Here is a 27,138-nt window from a genome sequence, read left to right as displayed (position 1 = left end):
AGTCACAATGCTTGCAAGGCTTATAGTGATGTGCATTACCGAGTGGGCCCAGAGATACCTCTCCGAGAATTGGAGTGACAAATCCTAATCTCGAAATACGCCAACCCAACAAGTACCTTTGGAGACACCTGTAGAGCACCTTTATAATCACACATTTACGTTGTGACGTTTGGTAGCACACAAAGTGTTCCTCCGGTAAACGAGAGTTGCATAATCTCATAGTCATAGGAACATGTATAAGTCATGAAGAAAGCAATAGCAACATACTAAACGATCGAGTGCTAAGCTAACGGAATGGGTCAAGTCAATCACGTCATTCTCCTAATGAGGTGATCTCGTTAATCAAATGACAACTTATGTCTATGGCTAGGAAACATAACCATCTTTGATTAATGAGCTAGTCAAGTAGAGGCATACTAGTGACACTCTGTTTGTCTATATATTCACACATGTATTATGTTTCCGGTTAATACAATTCTAGCATGAATAATAAACATTTATCATGATACAAGGAAATAAATAATACTTTATTATTGCCTCTAGGGCATATTTCCTTCACTGCACTAGTACACATCTGGTGGATGGATGGATGGATCGATGGACGTAGTCAGGTAGATGTAGGGCTAGATGGGTGGATCATGGATGGATGTATTGTAGTCTGTTACAGCTAGATGCAGCAGCAACGGATGGATGGATCATGGATGGATGGACTTGTAGGGCAGAATGGATGGATAGATCAAAATTTTCATTGATTCCATGTGTAATTAGTTTTCTGTTGTTGATGAACTAGTTGATGATCTACTTGCTGTAGCATAGCAGCTTGAAAAAAAATCTACTTGCTGGAAAATTACATAGACTCCATGTCTAATTAGTTTACTGTTGTTGATGATTGACTGTTTGTTGTTTGCTGATGTGTGCAGACGCCTATCGTTGCAACAATGGACAAGCAAAAGGGGAATGCGAGTGGGAAGGAGAAGGAGAAAGAGAGGACGTTGGACTCCATTATGAAGAGAAAGTTGCCGGTCTCGGGGATGCAGAAGGGGAATGGGAAGGGCAATGCAGCAGCTACTACACGGCTGCCGAGGAAGCTGACAAATGATTCCAGCAATGTCCCAATCGCTGAGTTGTTGTATAGGGTAAAAAAGAAACCTCCGCCTCGATGTCTCCCTGACCCCACCGGCGCTGGCGTGCGTGCCGGAATCGCCGTTGCCTCCGGCTCCGCAAACTACTATGAGAGGGAGGCTACATCTTCGCAGGTATGTACGTGCAAAATATATATTTGTGCAAGCTTGTGTATGTGCTGTTTTTGCTTTTTGAAAGTCAAATTTATGTGTGCCCAAGCTCATATGTGCTGTTTTTGGTACCCAAATGTCAAATATATGTTTGTGCAAGCTCATGTGTGTGCTGTTTTTGGTATCCAAATGTCAAATATATGTTTGTCCAAGCTCACGTGTGTGCTCTTTTTGGTATCTAAATATCAAATATATGTTTGTGCAAGCTCATGTGTGTTGCTATTTTTGCTATCCAAAAGTCAAATATATGTGTGTCCAAGCTCATGTGTGTGCTGTTTTTGCTATCCATAAGTCAAATATATGTGTGTCCAAGCTCATGTGTATTGTTTTTGTGTGGTAGGCAATGGAGCATGATAAGCAAGCGGAGGAGGATCATGAAGAGGTGGAAGAGGATGAGGAGGAGGACGACACTACTAGAAAAAGGCTTACTAGTGGCGCACCAGTTTTGCCTACTAATGGCGCACTACTGGTGCGCCACTAGCACCACGCCACTAGAATATTTTAGTAATGGCGCACCACAGGTGCGCCATTAGTATCTGGTATACTAATGGCGCACCACGGGTGCGCCATTAGTATCCCACAGGTGCGCCATTAGTAACTGGTATACTAATGGCGCACCAGATGGAAGTGCGCCATTAGTAGCATTTTTTAAAAAAAATCGTTTTTTTCTTAATCTCAGGTCACTATTTCACATATGAGATATCCAACACATATATATACAACAAGCATCCATATAACAATCATATCCAACACACATGTTTCATCATATATACATACATAGCCAACACATAGTTCCATCGTTACATATTACAAAAGTTTCACATTGTTCATCCAACATCGTTATCCATCCAACACCATATTACAAAAGTTTCACATAGTTCAGTTCTCATTGTTCTTCTCCTTCTCCTTCCTCAGCCTGATGCGCCAAGAGCGGCGAGGCGGTGGAGGCAGCTGTGGGATGTAGTCTTCTACCACAATTGGCGTGGTCATGTCGCCCAGCTGTGGGATCGCCGGCGCCACCACCGGTGCGTGGTCATTGTCAGGCACCACCACCATCGCGAGGCCACCTTCAGGCAGGACGGGCACGACCATCGCTAGGTCATCCTCAGCCACCACCATCTCTTGCCCATGGTCAGCCACCACCATCTCTTGCCCATGGTCAGCCACCACCATATCTTGCCCTTGGTCAGCCACCACCAGCGCTAGGTCATCCTCAGCCTGATGCCCATCGTCATCCTGCAGCGGCCCACTCTGCTCCTCTTCTCCCCCACTCCAGTCCGGATCATCCTTCTTGCTGTCTTTGCTGCTGCCAGAATCGCTGCTGCTTTCGCTAAAGCCAGAATCGTTGTTGCTTTTGCTACAACCATAATCGCTGCTGCTTTGGCTGTAGCCAGTGTCGCTGCTGCTGCTCCCATTGCCTGTCCAAATGCAACAATGGCCGTTAACAATCGATGTGAGACAAAGCCAAATGTAGAGGAATAAGAAGAGGCAGAACGCACTGGCATCTTCGTCGTCAGTGTAGCGCATGCGACACATAGCCGTGTTGAAAACCTTCACGATGAGCATTGTGGCGTCATCGTCGTACCTGAAGAGAAGAAAGTACCCGGTCCGTAGGTCGTAGGCACTGTAGAACTTCTCCCAGCCACGGCACAGGTACATGTGGCCCTCCTCGATCACCAACTCCACGTCCCACAGCCTGCGAACCCCGCTGTCGGCCTGTCGGAGCTTCACATTATGTGGCGGATCTTCACCCAGCATGTTCATAAAAGTGTCAGGCAGCCTCTGCAATTTGGGACAAGGAGTGATGTAGCAAACAACAGAGTTATCATAATGAGATGGGTGAAGGGGAGATCTCTCGTTTTATATACCTGCCTCGTGGCTGATACTGAAGTCCCAAGTATGATACTGAAGAACTCGAAAGCATCCAACTCGTACTCCGGTGAGGCAGAGCGGCGGTGGCTGCTTCCCCCCATCTCTGATAAGCAGCAGAAGAGACCAATTAGTACCAGGATTATACATCGACTAATTATACATCTGACCCAATTTATAAAACATGCGATGTATTCCACAATACAAAGAACAACTACCATTAATAGGTTGTTGTTTAGAAGGTTTCCCACATGTGTATCAGAGAACAACATATGATCTAAGGTGAAACATTAGTGCCATGGTTAGTGGTAATTGGTAAATGCTATTTCTTTCTTTAGTCGATTTCATTTGCCTTGGTCTGAGAAAAAAATGCTACAGTTAGGAAATGCAAACATCAGATTAGAAATTATGTAGAATAGATAATCAACTTTGCTGATTCCTAATAATAGACTTATTGATTGACATTTAGGATCAAAATGCAACCAATGAAAAAAGAAAACAAAGGATCAGAGACAAGCCATGTCTTGCATTGTTTCTATTTTTGTGTTTACGGAAGTACCTAATGGTATTTTTATGATGTTTTGCAGCTGGTGAAAACGTATGAAATTGCATTGTTTTGCAGCTGGTGAAAGAAGCACCTAATTGCATTAACACATGTCCAGTTCCAATAGAAATCTTGGGGTACATTCATGCTTGAGACCCATAACAGGAGCTTACTAGCATTAACACATGCATCAAGCACCAGCTGCATTGTTTTGCAGCTGGTGAAAGAAGCACCTAAACTACAATACCTTACATGTAAGCAGTGCAAAAGGAGATGAAGAAGATATCAGTTGCTAAACCCGACAGCAATTGTTACACCGCTTTAATATCTCTCAACACTTTCTAGTAGCAACTAACAACCTGTATCATCACATAAGGTTTGCCCTATTGAAGTTTTGCACGATTTGGAATATATAACAGTTAATGATGTAATATGGCAATGAAGCAATTGCATTAAAAAAACTAAGACATGTGGAAGAGTGGACATTGTACCTGTCAAGGGAGAGGATTGCTCTGCGACACCACCACTTCTCAAACTTGGCCTTCACAACACACTACATAGACAGATGTAAACTAAAATATGAATTCCTTTGCACTGGGATCATAAAACAAAATATTTAGAACTGAATCATATAGTAATTAATCACAATCTACAGGGCTGCTGCACTCTAATCTTTGCAAAAGAACAAAAAAATAACATTGTTTTAACCTAAACAGAAGTGCCAAATACTAAACAATGACCATTGTTGTTATACTAGTGAACTATTTGCTAGAGATTCTACACCCATACTGAAAGCAATGTACGAGGCTACGAGCTGCCACCTTTTTGGCGCACCAGGGAGCTGGAGTGGCTGGAGGTCGAGCTGGGCTGCTAGACGTCGACGGGGCGGATCTCGACTGCGAGGGAGTCAGTCCATGGTGATGGAGTCGGCGCTGGACAGGTGGGAGGGAATGGGGAATGGTGGAGAGAGGGAGGAAGGAGGAAGGAGGAGAGGTACCTGGTCGCCGGAGGGGTCGGGGTCGGGGTCGGCGAAGGGGTCGCGGTCGGGATCCGAGCTCTTCCGGGTCCTCGCTCGCTGCGGTCGAAGGAGAGCAGGGGCCGGTGGCGGAGCACGGCAGGGGCAGGCGGGATGGGCGCGTCGGGGCCGCGCTCGCCGGCGTGCAGGCGCGGCGGACGGAGGGGGCGGAGCAAGGGGGCGGCGGCGTACGGTTGGGGTCGAGGAGTGGGGGATCTGGCGAGTGAGGGAGGGAGGGAGGCGACAGTGTGAGGGGAACAAGTATAAAAATTCTAATGGCGCACCTCCCCCTGGTGCACCATAAGTACGTCGATTCTAATGGCGCACCTCCCCCTGGTGCGCCATTAGAATTTTGTTTTACTTACTAGCCCGACTGGTCAGGTTATATCCCACCTAACCCTATCTCCATTAGAACACGCCCACTAGCCCGACTGGTCAGCACGCAGCACACACACTAGGAGGTCCTGGGTTCGATTCCCAGGCTCCCCAATTTTTTTTATGCATTTAAAATACTGTTTGATATTTATTTGTGTTTAAATATGTTCAAACTTGTTTAAATCATAACAGTAATATATTTTTTATAAAAACAGTAATAATTTTTATAAAAAATGCATTTAAAATGCTGTTTGATATTTATTTGTGTTTAAATATGTTGAAACTTGTTTAAATCATAACAGTAATATTTTTTATAAAAACAGTAATAATTTTTATAAAAACAGGGTGCGGGGGGTGCTCGGCGGCGGTGGAGCGGGGGAGGGTGCGGTGGGTCATCGGCGGCGGTGGAGCAGGGGAGCTAGGGTGCGGTGGGTCGTCGGCGGCGGTGGAGCGGGGGAGGGTGCGGTGGGTCGTCGGCGGCGGCGGTGGAGCAGGGAAGGGTGCGGTGGGTCGGCGGCGGCGGTGGAGCGGGGGAGGGTGCGGGGGGTCGGCGGCGGCGCCCGGTGGAGCGGGGTAGAGGGTGCGGGGCTGCTCGGCGGCGAGGGGGGCCGGATCTGGCGAGGTGGGATAGCGATCGAGATGGAGGGGGATCGCTAGTAATGGTGCACTGTTCCCTGGTGTGCCATTAGTAGTTTTGCAAAAAAATAAAAAATAAAAATATATAGTAGTGGCGCACTATGTGGCTAGTGCGCCATTACTAGTTAGAACTAGTAATGGCGCACTGTGTCCTGGTGCGCCATTAGTATGTTTGGAAAAATAAAAAAATAAAAAATTTGTTACTAATGGCGCACCGTTTGTCTGGTGCGCCATTAGTGTTTTTCACACTAATGGCGCACCAGCACATGGTGCGCCATTGCTATATAGCAATGGCGCACCACATGTCTGGTGCGCCATTAGTGGCCATTCCATCTATAGCCATTTTCCTAGTAGTGCGAGGAAGAGAAAGATACTTTGTTTGAGGTGCCACCTGGGGTTGGTGACAAATCAGATTCAGATGGGTTTGTGGATAGTGAAGAAGAAGCCTTCCAAGGTGATGACATGTCCGAGGATGGTCTAGGCCTTGGTCCTACGCCTCAAGAGCAAGAAACCGTACTTCTTAGTTCGGGTGAGGATGAAGCAAGAAAAGTGCAACGAAAGAGTGCCAAGAAGCGAAGAGGTCAAGCTCCTTCAAGGTCGAGGTCGGCGGTTTGGACCTTCTTTAATAAGGTAAAGGTGCCATCGAAAGAAGGTTTGATGGAGTTGAAGGCACAATGTAATTATTGTGACAATCAATATGCATATGTCCAAGGTGGAAGCACCTCATCCATGGGAAGACATATGGACACATGCAAGAATTACAAGGACAAGGTTAATAGGGATCTCATCCAAGCTACTCTATTTTTTAGAAAAACCAATGCAACAACAAGTGGTCCAGCAGTCCGGTGCATTGAGTATGATAAGGACCTCATCAAGGAGGTCATGGCAAAGATGATTTGCGTCCATGAGTACTCATTTAGAATGGTTGAACATAAATGGTTCAACATTCTCATGAAGTGCTTGAATCCAAACTATCAACCCATTGGAAGGAAGGCAATAAGAGCTGAATGCATGAGGGTTTTCAAGAAAGAAAGGGAGTTGCTTCAAGTTGCCCTAAAGGATGTGGACTTCATTAGTCTGACAACCGATTTGTGAGTTTCAGTCCTTCTTATCAGCCACTTCATCAACACCATCAAAAAGTGAGCTTAGAAACTATCTAGATGACTTGAATGAGGCAATGGATCCTATGTTCAATCTTCTTGATTGGTGGAGGGTGAATGCACCTAGATACCCCGTATTGGCAATGATGGCAAAGAGGTTCTTGACTGTGCCGGCTACCGCCGTGTCTTCGAAATCAACTTTCAGCACGGGTGGAAGAGTTTTAGCTATGTCTACTTGTTACATTGGATGTTAGCTTGTCAACTTGTCATCCTATGCTTGAACTTAGATATGTCTACTTGTGCGGTTTTAGATGACTACAGGAGTTCTTTGAAACCAGAAATGGTGGAAGCCTTGTTGTGCGGTGCTAGTTATATCAAAGGTTCTCACAAGGACTTCAATGTGGTGGTATGATTCCTATCTTTTTCTTCTATGATTTCTGTCTATTTCTTGTATGTGGCTAACTTACAAATAATTAGGAGAGGGATGAAGATGAGGAGGACGATGTTGAGAATATCAAGTTGCCCAATATTGTTGATGTGGGGGGTGACAACAATTGGTAACTAATGTTTTTACATGTCTCAGTTTTCCTATCTTGACATATTGAGAATATCAAGTTTACAAATCTGTGTTACATGTAGATATTCGCCATGTGGGTGTTGCTCTTGCTATTTTGAAGATGGATGTCTACATGATCTTCTCATGTGGATTGTTCAGGTCAACGTGATCATCTCGTGCCATTTCTTTTGTTGTGATGAACTTCGAATTATGTGTGCTGTTGTGGTGAACTATGGACCTTGAATGATGTTGTGATGAACCATGCACTTTCACCAATGTTGTTGTGAACCTGTGATGAACTATGAACTTTGTATTATGTGGTTTTCACTAGTCATTGTTTGGCTGTCAACATTTTCTCAGTTTTATGTCAAAGTGGTAAGTGTTATGCTATGCAAAATTTCCTTATTTGGCTGTCAATATTTGATGTTTTCCTGTGTAAAGTTCAATTGAAGTGCTGTCCAAAATTCAATAGAAATGATGCCCAATTCTTTCTCTCATATGTGTTCCATTGTTACAATTTTTGTAGAAGAATTCATATAAGAACATTATTTTTCATTACTATGACCATTTCTTAAAACAATAGACTGCTGGATTGTTCATTTTTATAGTATAAACTGTTTGTTTTCCAAAATATAGGTTTAATTGCCGCAAAAAATCAAGTATATGCACTATATACAGAGGTCTGTACTATTAAATGGTTCTGGGAGAAACTGGCTTACGAGCCGGCTCGGTCTGAGCCGAGCCATAGCCAAAGCGAGCCGAGCCGGTTGAAGTAGGCTCGTTGGCTGAGTGAGCCGAGCCGAGCCGAGCCGCTCTAGAGCGAGCCAAAGCCAGGCTCGGATCAAGCTCGGCTCGGCTCGGCTCGTGTCCAGCCCTACTCGTAGCGATGCTTAAGTCTGTCCGAATCATGTTAGCAAATTGCCATATTTTATGAAATCTGGCAAATGGATGTAAAGACTGCATTCCTGAATGGATTTCTGAAAGAAGAGTTGTATATGATGCAACCTGAAGGTTTTATCGATCCAAAGGATGCTAACAAAGTGTGCAAGCTCCAGCGATCCATCTATGGACTGGTGCAAGCATCTCGGAGTTGGAATATACGCTTTGATAAGTTGATCAAAGCATATAGTTTTATACAGACTTGCGGTGAAGCCTGTATTTACAAGAAAGTGAGTGGGAGCACTACATCCTTCCTGATAAAGTATATGTAAATGACGTATTGTTGATCAGAAATGATGTAGAATTTTCTGGAAAGCATAAAGGAGTATTTGAAAGGAGTTCTTCAAAGAAACACCTCGGTGAAGCTGCTTACATATTGTGCATCAAGATCTATAGAGATAGATCAAGACGCTTGATAAGATTTTCAATGAGTATGTACCTTGACAAGATTTTGAAGTAGTTCAAAATGGAACAGTCAAAGAAAGAGTTGTTGCCTGTGTTATAAGGTGTGAAATTTGAGTAAGACTCAAAGCCCGACCACGGCAGAAAATAGAGAGAGAATGAAAGTCATTCCCTATGCCTCAGCCATAGATTCTATAAAGTATGCCATGCTGTGTACCAGACCTATTGTATACCCTACACTGAGTTTGGCAAAGGGAGTACAATAGTGATCTAGGAGTAGATCACTGGATAGCGGTCAAAATTATCCTTAGTGGAATAAGGATATGTTTCTCGATTATGGAGGTAACAAAAGGTTTGTCGTAAAGGGTTACGTCGATGCAAATTTTGACACTGATCCAGATGACTCTAAGTCTCAATCTGGATGCATATTGAAAGTGGGAGCAATTAGCTAGAGTAGCTCCGTGCAGAGCATTGTTGACATAGAAATTTGCAAAATACATACGGATCTGAATGTGGCAGACCCGTTGACTAAACTTCTCTCACAAGGAAAACATGATCACACCTTAGTACTCTTTGGGTGTGAATCACATAGCGATGTGAACTAGATTATTAACTCTAGTAAACCCTTTGAGTGTTGGTCACATAACGATGTGAACTGTGGGTGTTAATCACATGGTGATGTGAACTATTGGTGTTAAATCACATGGCGATGTGAACTAGATTATTGACTCTAGTGCAAGTGGGAGACTGAAGGAAATATGCCCTAGAGGCAATAATAAAGTTATTATTTATTTCCTTATTTCATGATAAATGTTTATTATTCATGCTAGAATTGTATTAACCGGAAACTTGATACATGTGTGAATACATAGACAAAAAGAGTGTCACTAGTATGCCTCTACTTGACTAGCTCGTTGAATCAAAGATGGTTAAGTTTCCTAGCCATAGACATGAGTTGTCATTTGATTAACGGGATCACATCATTAGGAGAATTATGTGATTGACCTGACCCATTCCGTTAGCTTAGCACACGATCGTTTAGTATTCTGCTATTGCTTTCTTCATGACTTATACATGTTCCTATGACTATGAGATTATGCAACTCCCGTTTACCGGAGGAACACTTTGTGTGCTACCAAACGTCACAATGTAACTGGGTGATTATAAAGGTGCTCTACAGGTGTCTCCGAAGGTACTTGTTGGGTTGGCGTATTTCGAGATTAGAATTTGTCACTCCGATTGTCGGAGAGGTATCTCTGGGCCCACTCGGTAATGCACATCACTATAAGCCTTTCAAGCATTGTAACTAATGAGTTAGTTGCGGGATGATGTATTACGGAACGAGTAAAGAGACTTGCCGGTAACGAGATTGAACTAGGTATTGAGATACCGACGATCGAATCTCGGGCAAGTAACATACCGATGACAAAGAGAACAACGTATGTTGTTATGCGGTTTGACCGATAAAGATCTTCGTAGAATATGTGGGAGCCAATATGAGCATCCAGGTTCCGCTATTGGTTATTGACCGGAGACGTGTCTCGGTCATGTCTACATAGTTCTCGAACCCGTAGGGTCCGCACGCTTAAAGTTAGATGACGGTTATATTATGAGTTTATGTGTTTTGATGTACCGAAGGAGTTTGGAGTCCCGGATGAGATCAAGGACATGACGAGGAGTCTCGAAATGGTTGAGACGTAAAGATCGATATATTGGACGACTATATTCGGACATAGGAAAGGTTCCGAGTGATTCGGGTATTTTTCGGAGTACCGGAGAGTTACGGGAATTCGTATTGGGCCCTAATGGGCCATACGGGAAAGGAGAGAAAGGCTCCAAAGGGTGGCCGCACCCCTCCCCATGGACTAGTCCGAATTGGACTAGGGAGGGGGGTGCCCCTTCCTTCCTTCTCCTTCTCCCTTCCCTTCTCCTACTCCAACAAGGAAAGGAGGAGTCCTACTCCCGGTGGGAGTAGGACTCCCCCCTTGGCGCACCCTCCTCCTAGGCCGGCCGCCTCCTCCCTTGCTCCTTTATATACGGGGGCAGGGGGCACCCCTTGGAGACACAACAATTGATCTTTTGATCTCTTAGCCGTGTGCGGTGCCCCCTCCACCATAATCCACCTCGATTATATCGTAGCGGTGCTTAGGCGAAGCCCTGCGTCAGTAGAACATCATCATCGTCACCACGCCGTCGTGCTGACGAAACTCTCCCTCAAAGCTCGGCTGGATCGGAGTTCGAGGGACGTCATCGAGTTGAACGTGTGCAGAACTCGGAGGTGCCGTGTGTTCGGTACTTGATCGGTCGGATCGTGAAGACGTACGACTACATCAACCGCGTTGTGCTAACGCTTCCGCTTTCGGTCTACGAGGGTACGTGGACACACTCTCCCCTCTCGTTGCTATGCATCACCATGATCTTGTGTGTGCGTAGAAATTTTTTAAATTACTACGTTCCCCAACAACAACTTCATCTTCATGTGCATCTTACTGGTCAGATCCTTGAACATGCAGATCGACTCCAGTTTCAGCCAGAGAGCTGCTGCAGATTTCTCCTTGAGCACTTCTTGCAAAATATTGTTAGATAGATGAAGATGAATCATAGACAAAACCTTACAATCTCTGCGCTTCTCATCCGCGGTCCAGGCCTTCGGTTCTTTTCCACCAAAGCCATCTAGCGCCTCGTCCAGATCGGGATGCGCCAGGACAGCACGCATCTTCACCTGCCACAAGGAAAACCGTGTGTCGTAGTCCAACAACGGAAGATCGTACTTCACCGATGCCATGTCGTCGAAACCCTAAACAGAAAAAAAGGCTCTGATGCCACTTGTTAGAGATACGACGGGCAAACAACTCGACGAAGAACAAAGAATAAGCAGGGGACATGAGATTTTAACGTGGAAACCCCCTCCAAGGAGAAGGGGAAAAACCACGGGTGCCAGCTAGCCAAACTTCACTATATCGGGTGAGGTTACAAATGCTTCAGCCCAAGCCTACCAGCGACGGGCCTCGCTCCGCTCGCTCGTCATAAGTTAGCCTCCCTCTTTATACTTGAATTTGGAGCATAACATAACAGGGCCCATGTGAGAGTTCTTTATGAATAATTAATAAAGTCGCTACATACATGGCTCAGATGCATAGGAGTCATCCTCCTCTTCTAAAAAAAATGCCTGCTTGGTTTAATTTTGAAGATCGCCAAATTTGGATCTGGAGGAGCAACTGGAGAAGACACGGACAGTGGATATGCGGGCGTTGTACTAGTGCTAGATGAATTTACGGGATTTGTTCAAGCATCGGCTTTGATGCCTGAGGTCCGTGTCTTGGTTACATGGTGTGAACGCCGTTGGTTTACCCACCCATAGGGAGTAGGTCTAGCCAGTCTACCCCCCGTATTGTATCCAAGAATTAGTAGTACTAGCAACAAACAGGTGGCTAAACCAATTTTCCTTTTCTGAAACATGGTACAATGTAGATGCTAACATATACGCACCACATCTCCAAGATAATAGAATGTCTCCCACTGAATGAACATAAAAAAAAACAGAAATTAATTCAGAAAAATGTTAGCACCATTGCGAAGTTTAGGATTTGAACCTAACCATCTGAGTTATGCTCAGGTCCCCCAAACCAAATTACTCTCCTAAGATGGATTACACCTAAAGAAACAAGCATGATATATGCTCTGTGACTCAAACACTCACCACAATCTCCCTTGCTACCTGGACAATTAAGCTGCTGTCTGCTGGTGCTGATTGGCGCTTGGTTCCAGGGACAGACCTTCGTTTTGTCCTCTTGGAAAGACGACGAGAATAGCAAGGAGGTGGAATCATGTAGGCGCAGAGACAAGCGAATGCAGATGGCTCATGATCTGCCATGCCCGTCGGAGGAAAGAAGAGAACATCATCTGCCAACAATGGCAGAGACCTTGCACAACTTCATCCAACGTCCATCCAACTACACAGAATACGGGACGAGAAAGGTCAGTTTGGAAAAACAACCTAGGCATGGCCGGGGATTCCTGTTTATCGACCTTTCGATAGATTACTACAGTACAACACAAACAGTTTTGGTAAGGTTTACAAAAGTTCTAAAAACGTTTGCTTTTGCTTTCAGAAATGTTCACAATTTTTAAATGACATTCCTAAACTTCGAAAAAAGTTTATACCATTTAGAAAATGTTCATAAATTTCAAAAAATATCCTGAATTCTGGAAAAAAAATGTCCACAAAATATCTAAAATGTTTGCTTTATCTTTCGGAAAATGTACTCAATTAAAATTTATTCCTGAAATTGCCGAAAAAAGTTTAAACTATCTAAAAAGCTCTTCATATTTAAAAAAATATTTTTTGTGGTAATATATTTACAAATATTAAAATTAATACATTATAAAATTTTCATTTAGAAATCTCACTAAAGTTTTGAAATAAGTTCATAAAATTTTAAAAATATTTATTTTTAGAAAAAAGTTTTGAAAACATATTCACGTTTTTCCATAAAAATAACATTTTGAAATGATCATTTTTGAAGGAAATAAATATAAATATTTTTTTAACCATATGAAAAAACTGTTTGGTAGCCATGTAAAACAGAAAAAAAATGTTAGAAAACTAATATAATCCACTCAAAGGCTTGTTACAGCTCCCGAGCGTCAAATTGGAGGGCCCAGTTGTGGCGTTTGTGTGATTGCTTGCCATCTTATCGCAATAAGCAATGCGAGTCCCTAATCAGTGCCTTAAGCGCCATACTAGCCAACTGGCGCTCATGTGCTGCTAGCATGGACCGGGACACGAACTAGATCATTTTCGCTCAATCGGTTCGTCGCTGGCTCCATGCTCGCTCGCTCGGTTGACTCGCTCGATCGGCTCTCTGCTGTTGACCCATTGACCAGTTAAACTGTTGATTTTCCAAAAAAAAGATCATGACAATAAAAAAATAAATTTGAAAAAGTTCATAAATTCAAGAAGTTTGCAAATGTGAAAAACGATCACCAATTTTAAAAAGTGTGAATTTGAAAAAGTTCACAACTTTGACAATAAGATCACAAATTTCTAAAATTGGAAGAAGTTCAGTGCATAAAAACGTTTATGAAAATTATAAAAAGTTCATCGACATTGAAAAATAGTTCAACAAATTTTGAAACAAGTCCATGATTTTTATAAAAGTCAAGAATTTGAAAAAATGTTTATCGATATTGAATAAAATTTCATCAATTTTGTAAATAACTTCATTAAATTTGGAAAAAAGTTCATGAATTTTTAAAGAAAATTCATCAAAATTGAAAAAAATCATTGATTTTGAAAAAAAGGTCATCAACTTTCAAAAAAGTTCATGGATATGAATAAAAAGTTCATCGATTTTGGAAAAAAATCAAAAAATTGAATTATTTTCATCAATTCTGGAAAATGGCAACACCGGAATCCAGGATTATGCTACTCCCTCTGATCCAAATTAATTTATGTACCCTTAGTACAAGTTCGTATTTAGGGAAGAAGTCTCTACACTTGAACAACTCAGTTTCCTTGCTAGGTCAGACATCTTTGCTTATTTGTTTCACACACTGAAACGTCGCCTTCTGGGCATGTCTACGAATTAAGACCATGTATGAATATACAGATCTTGCTACGTATGAAAAGATCTTGCTACATTGATTATTCTACACTCGTTTGATTTGTATTGAAGAATGCTTCCCAATTGCATCACGAGTCACGACAAACACAACACAACGGGCTTGCATAATTGAGTACTACTACTATACCTGTTTAGTAGTGGCGTGCTTTTATAACCAACTGCATGTATATTTTGAAGACCAATGCAGAGTCCTGGTCTTTTATTCACGTGGACAGCTTAACAACTTGCCTCCCAAAATAAACAAATAGGCTGGCATCACGATGGGTTTACCTACTGCTGACTTGCATATATTTTTCTGATCTTCGGTAATCATTGGAGCATTTTCTGGGCATGATCACCAAGTAATCGCACAACGGTGGCCAAACCAAAGCCCCGTGAAAGGGAACCGAAGGGATTATGCACGTTAGTTATCATCAAGTAGTGTACTAATTCCAAGGTCTTCGCGCCCTCATACAGAATGGTTATTAGACACACAGTAGCCAGAGCAAAGAATGGAGATGAAGGTAAAAAGAGAGAGCTGAAGGAATAAAGGAAGTTTGAGCCACACAGTAAAATTCAGGCTCAATTCACATGTCCTTATCATGCTGGTGTACGTTTGAAAATAGATCATGTTATAAGATTTTGATGCAGGTTTTCATGGACAAACCTTTGTTTTGTCCTCCTCTTGGAAAGCAAACGAGGCGTCGCCAGACCATGGTCAGCTTCCGAGAGGTGCCAATGAGGCATCGACGGAGATTTCTTTTTTTTTTCTTTGCGAGAAATCGATGGACGGACATTTCTAGATGTACACACGTTGAGTTTGTTTGGCCCTTTCCCGAATGCTGCTCCCTTTGCCGAGTACTAGCAGCATTCGGCAAAGGGCCAAACAAACTCAACAATGTGTTTGCCAAATTCCATACTCGACAGGGAAAACATCGACAATGTTTTCATTTGCCGAATTCTTGTTAGCGGGCACTCGGCCAATATGCAGAGAGAAACCTCTGAGTTCGCCAATACGTAAACTGCAGCTTGGTTTACATGCATGGTGGGAAGGTCGTCAGTTGACCCACCCGTGGGGAGGGAGGAGCAGGTCCAGTCAGTCTACCACCCGAGCTGTTCATATGCGTGAGACTTGCTTGATTATTATCACTTAAATTTTCAAGACTTACTGATAAAATTTTCACTATGTTCTGGAAAAAATGGCTACACCGGAATCCAGGTATATGCCAGTATTTTGGGAAGAAGAATCCAGCTCCACTTGAACGAGTCAGCTTGCCAGCTAGGTTAAGACATCTTCGTTTATTTAGTTCACACACTGAAACGTCGCCTTCTGGGTGTCTCTACGAATTATAAGACTATGTATGAATATACAGATCTTTCTACGTAAGAAAAGATCTTGGCACTTTGATTATTTTACACTCGTTCGATTTGTTATTGACAAACACTTCCCAATTGCGTCAGGAGCCACGACAAACACAACACAACGAACTTGCATAATTGAGTAGTAGTGGCGTGCTTTTATATTACCAAGTGCATGTATATTTTGAAGAACAATGCAGAGTCTTGGTCTTGGTTTTTTTTTCTTTTTCTTTTTTTGCGGGTGGCATCACGCTGGGTTTACCTACTGCTGTCGTATACAAATGCATCGTCCTGTTTATTGGGCAGTCAGCCAAACTAAAGCAGACTTGCATATGTTTTTCTGATCTTGGATAATTATTGGAGCATTTTCTGCTCATGATCACTGAGTTATCGCACAACGGTTGGCAAACCAAAGCCCTTGAAAGGGAACGGAAGGGATTATGTACGTTGGTTTTCATCGAGTAGTGTACTGATTCCAAGGTCTTCGCGCCCTCATACAGGAGATGGTCATTAATTAGACACACAATATCTAGAGCAAAGAATGGAGACGAAGGAAAAGAAAAGAGGGAGTTGAAGGAAGAAAGGAAGTTTTTCGACACAGTAAAATTCAGGATGAAGGGGGGGCCGAGTGGGATGAGTGCGTCAAATAGAAATCTATTATTATCATGTGGGCAAAATATCTTGTAGAAAATATTCCCTTTCGTCAAAACAGAATTTTGATCCACACAGTAATTTTTTTTAGAAATGTGAGAAAGGAAGTTTGACGCGCTCTAGTGGGAGGACTGCGTCAAAATATCGAGTATTTTGGAAAATGTTCAAAAAAGTTTTAAAGTATATGATTTTTTTATTTATGAAAATTTTGACAACTAACAAATATTCCAGAAATTTCAAACTAATTTAGACTATTTATAAAAATCTCTACATTTTTAAAAAGTAAAAAATATTTAAAATTTTAGTTAAAATAACTCACCAAAGTTTTGAAAATGTTCATTAAATCCAAAAAATGTTCATTTTTTTAGAAAAAGTTCTTAAAATGTGTTCACATCTTCCCAGAAAAATTAAATTTTATAAAATAATCATTTTTATAGAACTAAATAGAAATGTTTGTTTTTAAACCATATGAAAAACCGATTGATAACAATGTCAAATAGAAATCAAACGGTAGAAAACTAATATAATTCACTCAAAGGCTCTCTACTGCTGGAGAGCGTCAAATCGGAGTGCCCAGTTGTGGCGTATGTGTGATTGGTCGCCATCTTGTCGCAATAAGCGACACATAGGCGCTCCCGGCGTGGTCACCGTGCCAGGCCAACCAATGCCTCAAGGATTTGACTTGTCAGCGCGGCAACCCTGTTGAACACCACCTTGAATGGCCTGCTATATCCATACCACCTTTGGATCAACACAGCCAACAACCATATACCAACCCGCCTACGATTAGCACACTATGAGGACGTGATGTATTTGAGCCCGAGCTCAAATGAGCTCGGGTGAACAGTAACCCCAAAAACAATATGAAAAATTCAAAAAAATTCTGATTTTTTTGGGTGCAAACATTAACAAAAGTTCTCAATGCTCGCAAAATCTCATCAGAAAATAATATTCGTGGAAGTCGCACCAAAAGAAACAAAATTGATGCTCCAAAAATGTTATTTCCAAAAACATTTTGGAATACTGATTTTGTTTTTTTCTGCGAAGAATTGTACGAATGTCATTTTTTGATGAAATTTCGCAAGCGGTGAGAACTTTTGTCAATGTTTCCACCCAAAGAAATTCAGAATTTTATAAAATGTTTTTCAATTTTTTCAATTTTACTGTTCATCCCGAGCTCAAACGAGCTTGGGAGCAGAACATGACTTTCGACACTATGACGATCATCGGATCTGGACAGGGGCTTTGATTGGAAATCCGACGACCACGAGGCCGCTCTAGCATGGATCTGCACGGACACGAGGCCACATATTAGAGGATCACGTGCCATGACATCATTTGTAGATAAAATGTGAGAAAGAGCGGAGAGCGGACTTTTGGATCCTACATGCTACCGAAACCCCTTTAAACATAGTGAAAAAATATTTATAAGTTTTAGAAATTCAAAAAAATCACGTCGCATATTTATAGGTTAGAAACTTACCCATGTAATATTTTTGATGGAAAATCTATGTTTTCTAGACTCAAACTGTAGGTCTCATTCACATGTAAGTCACATATATAGTTTCATATTGTTCTACAAAATTAGCATGGTCAACTTTCTAACCAATACCAGTGCATGAATTTATTTTTTCTTAAAATTTTGAAACTTACTAACATATTTTTCGCTATCTCTACTCTTATAAAAAAAACGAGTTGATGATGATGATGTGCCTGCCATCCTGTAATATAGACCATCCGATCTGTATCTGACGGATAGACAACAAATTATGACAATTTTACAATAAGATACCCACACCTCTCTTCACATTTACAGATAAGGCCTTCCCTCGTTCATCCTTATCTCTCACAACCCCATTGTTGAGTAATTAAAAAAGAAAGCCTGCAGAACAATCTGGCATGGTGGCCGCTATCGGCGTCCATCCCCATGCCTCCGCTCAGTCCGACCACCGATCACCACCACGCCCAACTCCTTACCTTATCTCTCATCTTTCTTGAGATATTGTTAGTTTTTACACATGAAATTACTGCCGTATGGGTCAGTCACAACAATTGTTTTGTAAAATAAATGTATCTTGGTGTTCCGTGCAATGCACGGGCATCTTACTAGTGTTATGGAAAATGGCAACACCGGAGTCCAGGATTATGCTATTATTTTGGGAAGAAGTCTCTACACTTGAACTAGTCAGTTTCCTTGCTAGGCCAGACATCTTCGCTTATTTGTTTCACACATTGAAACGTCGCCTTCTAGGTGTGTCTACGAATCAAGACTATGTATGAATATACAGATCTTGGTACGTAAGAAAAGATCTTGGTACGTTGATTATTTTACACTCGTTCGATTTGTATCGAAGAACACCTCCCAATTGCATCACGAGGCACGACAAACACAACACAACAGGCTTGCATAATTGAGTACTACTACTTGTTTAGTAGTGGCGCACTTATATATTACCAAGTGCATGTATATTTTGAAGACCAATGCAGAGTCCAGGTCTTTTATTCACGTGGACAGCTTAACAGCTTGCCTCCCAAAATAAACATATAGGCTGGCATCACGGTGGGTTTACCTACTGCTGTCGTATACAAATGCATCGTCCTGTTTGTTGGGCCGGCAGCCAAACTAAAGCAGACTTGCATATGTTTTTTTTTCTGACCTTGGATAATTATTGGAGCATTTTCTGGTGATGATCACCGAGTAATCGCACAACGGTTGGCAAACCAAAGACCCGTAAAAGGGAACGGAAGGGATTATGTACAGTGGTTTTCATCGAGTAGTATTCCAAGGTCATCGCGCCCTCATACAAAATGCTCATTAGACACACAGTAGCCAAAGCAAAGAATGGAGAGAGAGAGAGAGCTGAAGGAAGGAAGAAGTTTGAGCATGTCGGTAGTTAAACACAAGGAGAAAAATAGAGCGCTATACCAAAATAGTGCCGACATCAAAATATGTTATTAGCATGCTATATCACACTAATAGCAATGCTATTAGCGAGACGTTGTACACTAATATATTTAATGAGGCAATTCTCAGTACGGCATAGCATGCTATAGGCGTGCTATTAGCGATGCTATAGCATGCTGTTTTTTCAGTGGTTAAACGAAGGGTAGTGCTACACTTACGGGTTTGGCTGACACTACGGGTTGATGCAACATCATCTAGTTGGAAAGCAGGACCACACAGTAAAATTCAGGATGAAGGAGCGGTGAGTGGGAGGAGTGCACTAAAACTGAAATCTATTATTATCATGTGGGCAAATTATCTAGCAGAGAAAGGGAAAATTTTATCGTATCAAAAAGTTTCAATATATGTGCAGCTTTATTGATTTTTTTATGTGGAATTTTGATGCAAAGATATATTGCACTTGAATATCCGCTGTGGCGCGCCATGTCCTTATCATGCTGGAGTAGTAGGCGTGGATTTATTTTATCTGACAATAACATGTAAAAGAAATTGATTTGATCTTATCCCGCTGCTAAGTAATCACTCGTTGGGTGTTAACAAAACATGTATGGCTTTTGGCCTTAACCAAGTGGTACTCTTCTACATTAACAATTACACAATTCTGCACGAAGAGACAAACGCACGTTAAGCCAGCGCTGATCTATGCGTTTACATGAATCAATGCACGTCATGCCATGTTCATTTAACGCCTAGATCATTGTGATTTATATAACTGAATATTATGACCGCACGTTACGGAGCGGCCTGGTAGACGAAATGCATTAAAAAATGTGAACTTGGCTGGCCGGCCGAGTTCCTATAAAGAACAGCAACCCTGCGCACCCAAACGTACATCAACCACTGTGCCCTCGTCCACCAAACAACACACACAAAATTTACTAGCAAGGGAGCCATGGATCTGGCAACAGGCGCCATGGGCACCCTGCTCCCCAAGCTGCTGGAGCTCCTCAGCGAGGAGTACAAGCTGCAGAAAGGCGTCAGGGAAGGAGTCAAGTCTCTCGAGAAAGAGATGAGGAGCATGTACGCTGCCCTCCGCAAAGTGGCGGAGGTGCCACGGGAGCAGCTTGACGAGCAGGTCAAGCTCTGGGCAGGGGAGGTGAGGGAGCTGTCCTTCGACATGGAGGACGTCGTTGACAAGTTCCTGGTGCATGTGGACGAGGGTTCTGAGCCTGCAGCAAACTCTAATAAGCTCAAGCGGCTCACGAAGAAGATGGCCAGCTTGTTCACCAAGGGGAAGGCTCGCCATGAGATCGCTGATGCGATCAAGGACATCAATAAGCAAGTCCAAGCGGTTGCTGAAAGGCGTGCAAGGTACAATGTCGATATTACCGTCGCTAACCTCCCTACTGTGACTTCCATCGATCCTCGCCTTGGGGCTATGTACACGGAAGCAACAGGGCTTGTTGGAATTGCCGGAACAAGGGACCAAGAGGTAATGAAGTTGCTCTCGGAGGGGGATGACATGTCCAAGAAGAATTTGAAGATTGTCTCTGTTGTCGGATTCGGAGGATTGGGCAAGACCACTCTTGTCAAAATGGTCTATGAGAAGATCGGAGGTGATTACGACTGCAAGGCTTTTGTTCCAGTCGGTCGAAAGGCTGAGGCAAAGACGGTTTTCACAAATATCCTTCTTAATCTTGGCATAAATGGAAGTGAGCTCATCATGTTGAATGAGCAACTGCTCATCGACAAACTCCGGGAATTTCTCAAGAACAAGAGGTATCACCGGTCACTCACTTTTTGATGGCCACTATCTCACTCCAAACTTTCTTTTCATTGGTATTTGGGGAATAGTGTGTAAAACATGAGGTAAAAAAATATTGTATATTGTACAGCAGCTTCCATTTTTTTCCTACCTACTGTGACTATGTATGTGGTAGGTCATATAGCGTTTAAAACCCATTATCATTTGTGACTCTTTGTTCTAGCACTGTGATAACTTTGACCTCATTTTATTGTTTGTTCCAAACTGAGAAGCTCATGTTTTTTCAGACTTAGCATATTATGTCGACTTAGCGACAATTTTACGAAATCTATCCAATTTAATGAAATAAACTCAATTGCCACAACTACACTATACTGCTCATGGACCCCTACCGTATATAGACCTGACTGACAATCCAGCCAGGTGTAGCGTTATCATAATGGTCTGTCTTGTTAGTTCTGAGAATAATAAAATGAGATAAAACCATCACAAGACCACAACTAAGTGGTAAAATGTAGCAACTTTTTTTAAAAAAATGGGAGAACTTTATATATAGGAACCATTTCGGGGCACATATGCATTTCATACAATATGAAGTATCTAATCTAAATAGGAATATGCAGCGGTATTATGAAATATATGAGGCCACCTAGTCATTATAAACACTACACTTATGGTGAGAAATTTTCCGGCTATGCTTTTATGTACAAATCCGAAGGTATTAAAAAATATGACAATGTCCTGAGCATGGTCTCACTTGCAATTTTCTTCATGTACATGGACTTGTGGTATCTCAAAAGTAGAAAAAGAATATGCATGTACCGAGAATGATAAAGTACTATACATACTACAACACGGTAGTATTTGAGACCTGGAGACTACTACCGTGTATAGTTACATTCACAATTTTTATAGGAATTATCTATCTATCTATATTACTACATATATGTGGCATGGTATTTACATGTGTTTGTCTGCATTAATTTATAAAATATCCATGACTTGTTTTTTACAAGAGAGTGAAAATAATCTGATCTTTGATGTTTTTCGTTGAGAAAGTTCGCAGCGGTTTTTAATTCAATGACATGACTTACTAACGGTTCATGGGGTCAATGTTTTATCTCATTTCAATCTTAGCACTATTGAATTATACATCTTATCACTATTGTAGTACACCTTTCTTGACCGTGGAAGGTAATCACCTTTCCAATTCATATAGAAAACTAGATGGTAGCCCACATGTTGCTGCGCAAATTGGTTGCAATATGTATTTTGATGAAATTTGATTGTCTCGAATTTGAACATCAGAATGGAGACTAAAAGTACATATGATTTATTTTATTAGATTATTATATAGTTTCAAAATATTTGTAGAATTTAAGTAGTATTTATTATGTGTTGATAGAGGTAAGGATTTCGCTACAAATCTGGACGTCGGATTTTTAATCATGACAAATTTGACACCCGGGATGGCATACGATGTTGTCACGAGCATGAAAATTTACTTCCGTAAGCATGGAAAATCCTTGCCATGTTTTATTTTGCCAGGATTTTCCATGTGTGCTGAAAGAAATGTGATGCTCACGACAGCATAATTCTCATCCTGGGCATCAGATCTGTCATGCTTAAAAATCCGACTTCAGATTTTTAACATTCACGTTGATGAAGTAGAATGTGTGCATGCTCAGAGAGACAGTTTAAATGGCATTTTCCATGAACGTTGAGAGAAATAGGAATTGTGAGGTTGATGAGGTGGTGAGAATGAAGGTTTAAAATACATATGATTTATTGTATTTGGTTATTATATAGTTATAAACTATTTACATAATGTAAGTAGTATTTCTCGTGCATGTTGATCAAAATAAAATGGCAGGGTTGATGAAGTGAGATGTGCATTTGGGAGAAATAGTATAAATAGCATTTCCCATGCGTGTTGAGAGAAATAGAAATTGTGAGGTTGGTGATGTACATGTGTGGTGAAGTGGGATTTCTGAATGTTGAGATAAATAGAAGTAGTAGGGATAAACTATTTACGTATATATAGGATGTGTACATAAATGTACTTTGGTTGAAACATGATCTTCCAGCAATTTGTACCATCTTATTGTTTGCCCCTTGCGGTTTAATTAAACTTAGTTTTTTTAGAATCATATCTTCAGGCATTCCATTAATCATCACATAACTAAATGTAGGTACCTCATTGTAATTGATGATATATGGGATGAAAAACTGTGGACAATTATCAAGTGTGCATTCTCTAGTAGTAACAAATTTGGCAGTCGGTTAATCACGACAACTCGTATAGTCAGTGTATCTGAATCATGCAGCTCGTCTACTAATGATTCAATTTACACAATGGAACCTCTTAGTGATGATGATTCGAAAAGGCTGTTTTATAAACGGATATTTTCTCTAGAGAGTGGATGTCCTCCTGACTTTGAAGAAGTATCTAGAGATATATTGAAGAAATGTGGTGGTGTTCCATTAGCCATCATTACCATAGCTAGTCTTTTGGCTAGTGGTCAGCGGGTAAAACCAAAGAAAGAGTGGCATGTTTTGCTAGACTCTATTGGTCGTGGACTTACTGAAAACCATACTGCCAAGGAGATGATAAGGATACTATCATTTAGCTATTATGACCTGCCTTCCCCTATGAAGACATGCTTATTATATCTAAGCATGTTTCCGGAAGATAGCGAGATCATGAAAGATCGGTTGATATGGATGTGGATTGCTGAAAGCTTTGTCCCAAGTGGAAAAGCAAATACTAGTCTCTTTGAGGTTGGAGAAACTTACTTCCATGAGCTTGTGAACAGAAGCTTGATACAGCCGGTATATGGTTATTATGGCTTTGTATATGCTTGTCGTGTACACGATAGTATACTTGATCTAATTTGCTCCTTGTCAAGTGAAGAGAACTTTGTTACTATAGTGAATGGTACTAGCGATAACATGTCTTCTCAGGGCAATGTGCGCAGGTTATCCCTCCAAAATGGTATAAAAGAAGAAGATCGAACCAGGCCTCACATATCTGAGAGTATAAGACAAGTGAGGTCTGTTGTTACATTTGAACCTGCTATTGATCTAATGCCACCATTCTCGAGCTTTGTTGTTTTGCGTGTATTAGATTTGGAGTTGTATGCATATAGGGGTACTAAGGAGGACCATCTCAACCTTCAAGAGTTGGGGAGTTTGCTTCACTTGAGGTACCTACGTCTATCTGGAAGAAGAATTGGTGAGTTGCCGAAAGAGATTGGAAAGTTGCAGTTTTTGCAGGTGTTGGATTTGCCTGGAGGTACAAGACTGCCGGCGACTGTGATTAAGCTCACAAGATTGATGTGCCTACTGATTAATGGTGGGAGGTTCCCACCTCCAGATGGTGTTGGAAACCTGAGATTAGTGGAAGTATTGAGTAAGATCAAAGTTGGCTCTGTAAGCATTGCAAAAGAGTTGGGCAACATGGACAGACTGAGCGAGCTTAATATTCAGTTTGAGAGCTCGGATCCTGTGAAAGCTTTTGTGGAGTCACTAGGGAAAATGCGAAAGATCCAGCATGTTGTAATCAGTTCCAAGTGTGAGCTTGAAGTTTCAATGGATCACTCGGGGGAACGTTGGGAGTCCCCTGCAAGTCTCCGGGAGTTTATCATGCACAAAGGCGTCAGATTATCTACTCTGCCGTCATGGAATCCCTATCATTTGTCACAGCTCTTCAGGTTAGAAATATATGTTGGGGAAATGCGTCAGGAGGATCTGGGATTCCTTGGAAGGTTACCGGCTCTTCGGATTCTCGAGTTAAAGAGCGACAACCAGAGGTCGCTACTCGTCGGCGCCGAGGGATTCCGTTGTTTAGAAACAGTCACCTTCCATTCCAAATCACCGAGCAAAATATTGTTCAAGCCAGGAGCTTTTCCCAAGGCCGAACGAGTTCTTCTCTTTATCGGTTTGCGGGCAGCAAAAGAGGAAGCAGGTGGCAACGGTGGCGATTGGTTTGACCTGGGCATGGAGAACCTGCCGTCCCTTCAGGATGTCAGTGTCATCTTCTTCCGTTCGGGAGTGACGGTCGGGGAGGCCAAGCAAGCGGAGGATGCGCTGGAGAACGCCCTCGACGACCATCCTAAGCGTCCCAACATTCGCATCCACTGCCTCGAGGTCTACGCAGCAGCAGGTACGTAACTACTGAGTGCCATGATACTTGTCTTTCCTTATTTACCTTTAATGCTTGTCTTCATATACTGATCGACATTTACTCCCTCTTTCTTTCTTCCCAAGACTTAGAGAGTGATGGCGGGGAGTCAGAGTCTGACGACGGCTGGGACGGCGAGGAGTGAGTGTCAGACTGAAGAACCAGCCTGCAGGTTGTTACATACAGTTTATTTTCCCGTTAGGAAAGAACTAATTTAAAGATACCAGACTATGTTCCCGCAAAAAGAAAAAGATACCAGACTATGTATATATACACCACATGCAAAGAATGTGTTTCCCTCTCTTATTCATAAAACCATGCTTATACTTTGTGACGTCTTCTTTTGTAGGCTCTGTCATTGTTTACTGGCGACTTGCGGCGCGTCTGGAATATGGCCGATGGCAACATGGATCGACGACACTCGCTATTCCTTGAGCTTCTTTCTTGGCTTAGAGGGACAAAAGAAAAGAAAAAGACAAAAAAAAGGAAAATTACAAAAAAAAATCACGCACTATTTGTCTTACACCAAAAAAAGGCAGTGGGAGGGGTGCGGGGAGTGTATGAAAATCCAAAAAAAAACAATTTATAGCTCTACGTGTGCTTTTTTCTCTCGCTTAAGAGGGGCTTGCTTTTTCCAGAACTTATGCGTCTATCTATTTTATTTTTCTCAATTATTATTGATTGTTTTTTAAATATCTTTTAAACCAAAATGTATTTTTTGCTTTGTAACGCCTGGTGTCATATTGCTTCAAGCAAAGAAAATCCAAAAAAAACAGGTTTGAGCTTTTATGCAATTTGTAGTTTTATTTTTGTTTGGGTTTTTGCCTGTGGGTGGATTTTTAGGGGTGTGGGAGGTGGGGGAACTCCGCCTATGATGTTGATGCTAAGCTTATGCTTAATAAAATTACTCATAGCCGGTCCCAAGCCCGGATAAAGGAGGAGGGTCCAACCGTATAAACTTTATGTTTACAAAAAAATCATGACTCTTTAATAATGTCCTTTTTTTCTTATCATATTGCTCATTTCTGTTTTGATGGGGTTGTCATTACATTGACACACATCTCCATCATAATGTTTCAAGGCACCAAATTTGTTCGGTTTTACATTGCTAGTCCGTCATTTGTATAGTTTTGCAGGACTAGGAATATATTTTTTTCTTGAAGCATTTTATAACTTCACTGTAGAAGATAAACAATCAAAGTTTGAAAAATCTTATACTAGAGAGAAATTGCTGAGGAAGAGTAGAGCAGAGCAGTGGAGACGGTTGCAAACTTGCAAGCCGTCTTTGGCCGCATTGCCTGCCACACCAAGAGAAAAGATAACAACACCTCGATGGCGTCTGCCATGACTGGCGCCTATGTCCGCACGGCTGAGCTCCGCATGCTCGAGGCCACCATCTCCGGTGTCCGAGGCAACGGATACATGTTAGGATTCCACGAGGTCGGCGGCGGCGAGGGAAGAGACCAGGCCAGGCTCTACCCGGGCGAGCCGGCGAGGGCGATGAAGTACCACTGCAACTTCGACCCTTCGCATGGCGCCTGCCTCCGGCGACCTACCGGACAGCTGCCTGGTGAGTGCTCCGCTGGTTCTCTGACTGTAATTTCCCCAGCACAGTTGAATTATGCAAGTTAACTCGGTGTGTGCGCGCGCGCCTTATAGTATCTATAGCAATTATTTCATTCGACCGTGCTATTTATTTGAGTGTTTCTTATTGACATTAAATAACTTATTATTGCTGAGACATAATACTTTAATGAGATTTACTATTAATTGTCCATTCTCTGTTTTCATTAGTGTGGGAGACAGGCTATGTGCAAATTTATTTCTCATGCCGCAACAGATGTCAATTGATTACCTTCCATGGTTTTTTACAAATGGTTAATTTATACCTATATGGTGTATGTAGTGTTAGTGTAAGTTCTTCCTTGGCTATTAACAAAA

At 41.9% G+C, this 27,138-nt stretch overlaps 2 protein-coding genes across 2 annotated transcripts; both read left to right on the top strand.

Annotated features, from left to right (window-relative positions):
* The first annotated feature begins 612 nt into the window (after positions 1-612).
* On the top strand, positions 613-6,826 carry LOC141040612 (uncharacterized). The gene is made up of 3 exons (XM_073506725.1): positions 613-1,256; positions 1,633-1,761; positions 6,086-6,826. Exons 1-3 carry the CDS (start codon positions 939-941, stop codon positions 6,824-6,826), a joined length of 1,188 nt encoding a protein of 395 aa, XP_073362826.1. The 5' UTR covers positions 613-938.
* Positions 6,827-20,150: 13,324 nt separating this feature from the next.
* LOC120974844 (disease resistance protein RGA5) lies at positions 20,151-25,831 on the top strand. Its single transcript, XM_073507706.1, has 4 exons — positions 20,151-21,028; positions 23,207-25,179; positions 25,284-25,369; positions 25,547-25,831. The coding sequence occupies exons 1-3, from the start codon at positions 20,202-20,204 to the stop codon at positions 25,340-25,342; spliced, it is 2,859 nt and encodes a 952-aa protein (XP_073363807.1). The 5' UTR covers positions 20,151-20,201; the 3' UTR covers positions 25,343-25,369; positions 25,547-25,831.
* Positions 25,832-27,138: the final 1,307 nt, after the last annotated feature.

Source organism: Aegilops tauschii, chromosome 2 (genome assembly GCF_002575655.3).
Source record: "Aegilops tauschii subsp. strangulata cultivar AL8/78 chromosome 2, Aet v6.0, whole genome shotgun sequence".
Lineage (NCBI taxonomy): Eukaryota > Viridiplantae > Streptophyta > Magnoliopsida > Poales > Poaceae > Aegilops > Aegilops tauschii.
Note: the sequence above shows the minus strand (reverse complement) of the source record. Positions and strands in the feature narration are given on the sequence as shown.